Here is a 1,472-nt window from a genome sequence, read left to right on the forward strand (position 1 = left end):
TTCTATGTTTGCTTCCTTCTGTGTCGTCTTCCTTCTATGTTTGTTTCTTTCTACATCTTCTTCCTGTGCGCAGGCCGCTACAGGGAAGAGCAGGCTTCTTCTGTGTTATCTTGCTTCTGTGTCGTCTTCCTTCTATGTTTGCTTCCTTCTGTGTCGTCTTTCTTCTATGTTTGCTTCCTTTTATGTTTGTTTCCTTCTATGTTTGTTTATTTCTACATCTTTTTCCTGTGCGCAGACTGCTACAGTGAAGCGCAGGCTTCCTCTGTGGCATTTTGCTTCTATGTCATCTTCCTTCTATGTTTGTTTCCTTCTATGTTTGTTTCTTTCTACATCTTTTTACTGTGCGCAGACTGCTACAGTGAAGAGCAGGCTTCCTCTGTGGCATCTTGCTTCTGTGTTGTCTTCCTTCCATGTCATCTTCCTTCTATATTTGCTTCCTTCTATGTTTGCTTCCTTCTACATCCTCTTCCTCTGCGCAGGCCGCTACAGCGAGGAGTCGAGCAGCATGGAGAGCAACGCGATCATGAAGCTCTACAAGGACGTGGTGGAGATGAGCCCCGACTGGGAGGACGGACACTTCTGCCTCGCGCACTACTACGACCTGCTGCTCGCCCAGCTCGAGTCGCACGACCGCAAGGCGTGAGTGACCCCCGTGGTGAACGCCCCCCCCCAGTGAAGGATGTCCCCCCCATGGCGATGAGCATCCTGTCTTGTCGTGAGAGATGTCCTCCGCGATGAACTTTCCCTCCGTGATGGACGGCCCCCCATGACGAATGTCCCCCTGTGACAAACTCCCCCCCCCCGTGATGAATGTTTCCCCGTGGCGAACACCCTGCTGTGACGTGACAGATGTCCCCCCGTGACAAGTGTTCCCCTGCCCTTAGTGTGACCGCCTTTTTACAGTAGCAAGACGTCCTACAGAAGTCGTAGTTGAATGACGGTTGTCCCAAGACTTTTATGTGACATACCAATAAGAACAAATACTTTTTCCATTTTAGAGACGTGCTGGCCTACATTGTCAGATTCTTTAGCAACTCGTTGCAACATGGAAACAAGTATATTTACCAGGTAAAAAATATAGCTGCAGCACGCAACATTCCCGACTCGTTCATTGCAGCTTCTACTGTAAACCACCTACAAATTCTGGAGATTTTTCGCTACTTGTCAATGACTAGTAAAGGCACCCCATCGCGATAGTCGGGCGAGAGTTTGATGCTACTCTCTGTATTTTGAGCGTTTTTTCATGAGTTACTGCGACATCCCACCTCTAGTAATAACGTGTTGCATCATGCTCCACAGTCGATGCCGCGGATGCTCAGTCTCTGGCTGGACTTTGGCGCGACGGTTGCCGAGCAACAGCAGAAGAAGCAGGAGAGCCAGGCGACGCAGAACAACCGCAGCATGTTGACCTCCATCAACAAGGTGCCGCGCATAACTCGTAGATACGTCACTGCACACTACTGTGCATCACA

At 49.6% G+C, this 1,472-nt stretch overlaps 1 protein-coding gene across 1 annotated transcript; it reads left to right on the forward strand.

Moving 5' to 3' along the window:
• Positions 1–349: 349 nt before the first annotated feature.
• Positions 350–1,422, forward strand: LOC106820395 (serine/threonine-protein kinase atr-like; the record flags this gene model as incomplete). The annotated part of the gene is made up of 3 exons (XM_014824915.1): positions 350–639; positions 999–1,068; positions 1,300–1,422. Coding segments are annotated over 3 exons (483 nt in total), but the record flags the coding sequence as incomplete, so codon positions are not given.
• Positions 1,423–1,472: the final 50 nt, after the last annotated feature.

This window comes from Priapulus caudatus, unplaced genomic scaffold, assembly GCF_000485595.1.
Source record: "Priapulus caudatus unplaced genomic scaffold, Priapulus_caudatus-5.0.1 Scaffold12651, whole genome shotgun sequence".
Taxonomy (NCBI): domain Eukaryota; kingdom Metazoa; phylum Priapulida; class Priapulimorpha; order Priapulimorphida; family Priapulidae; genus Priapulus; species Priapulus caudatus.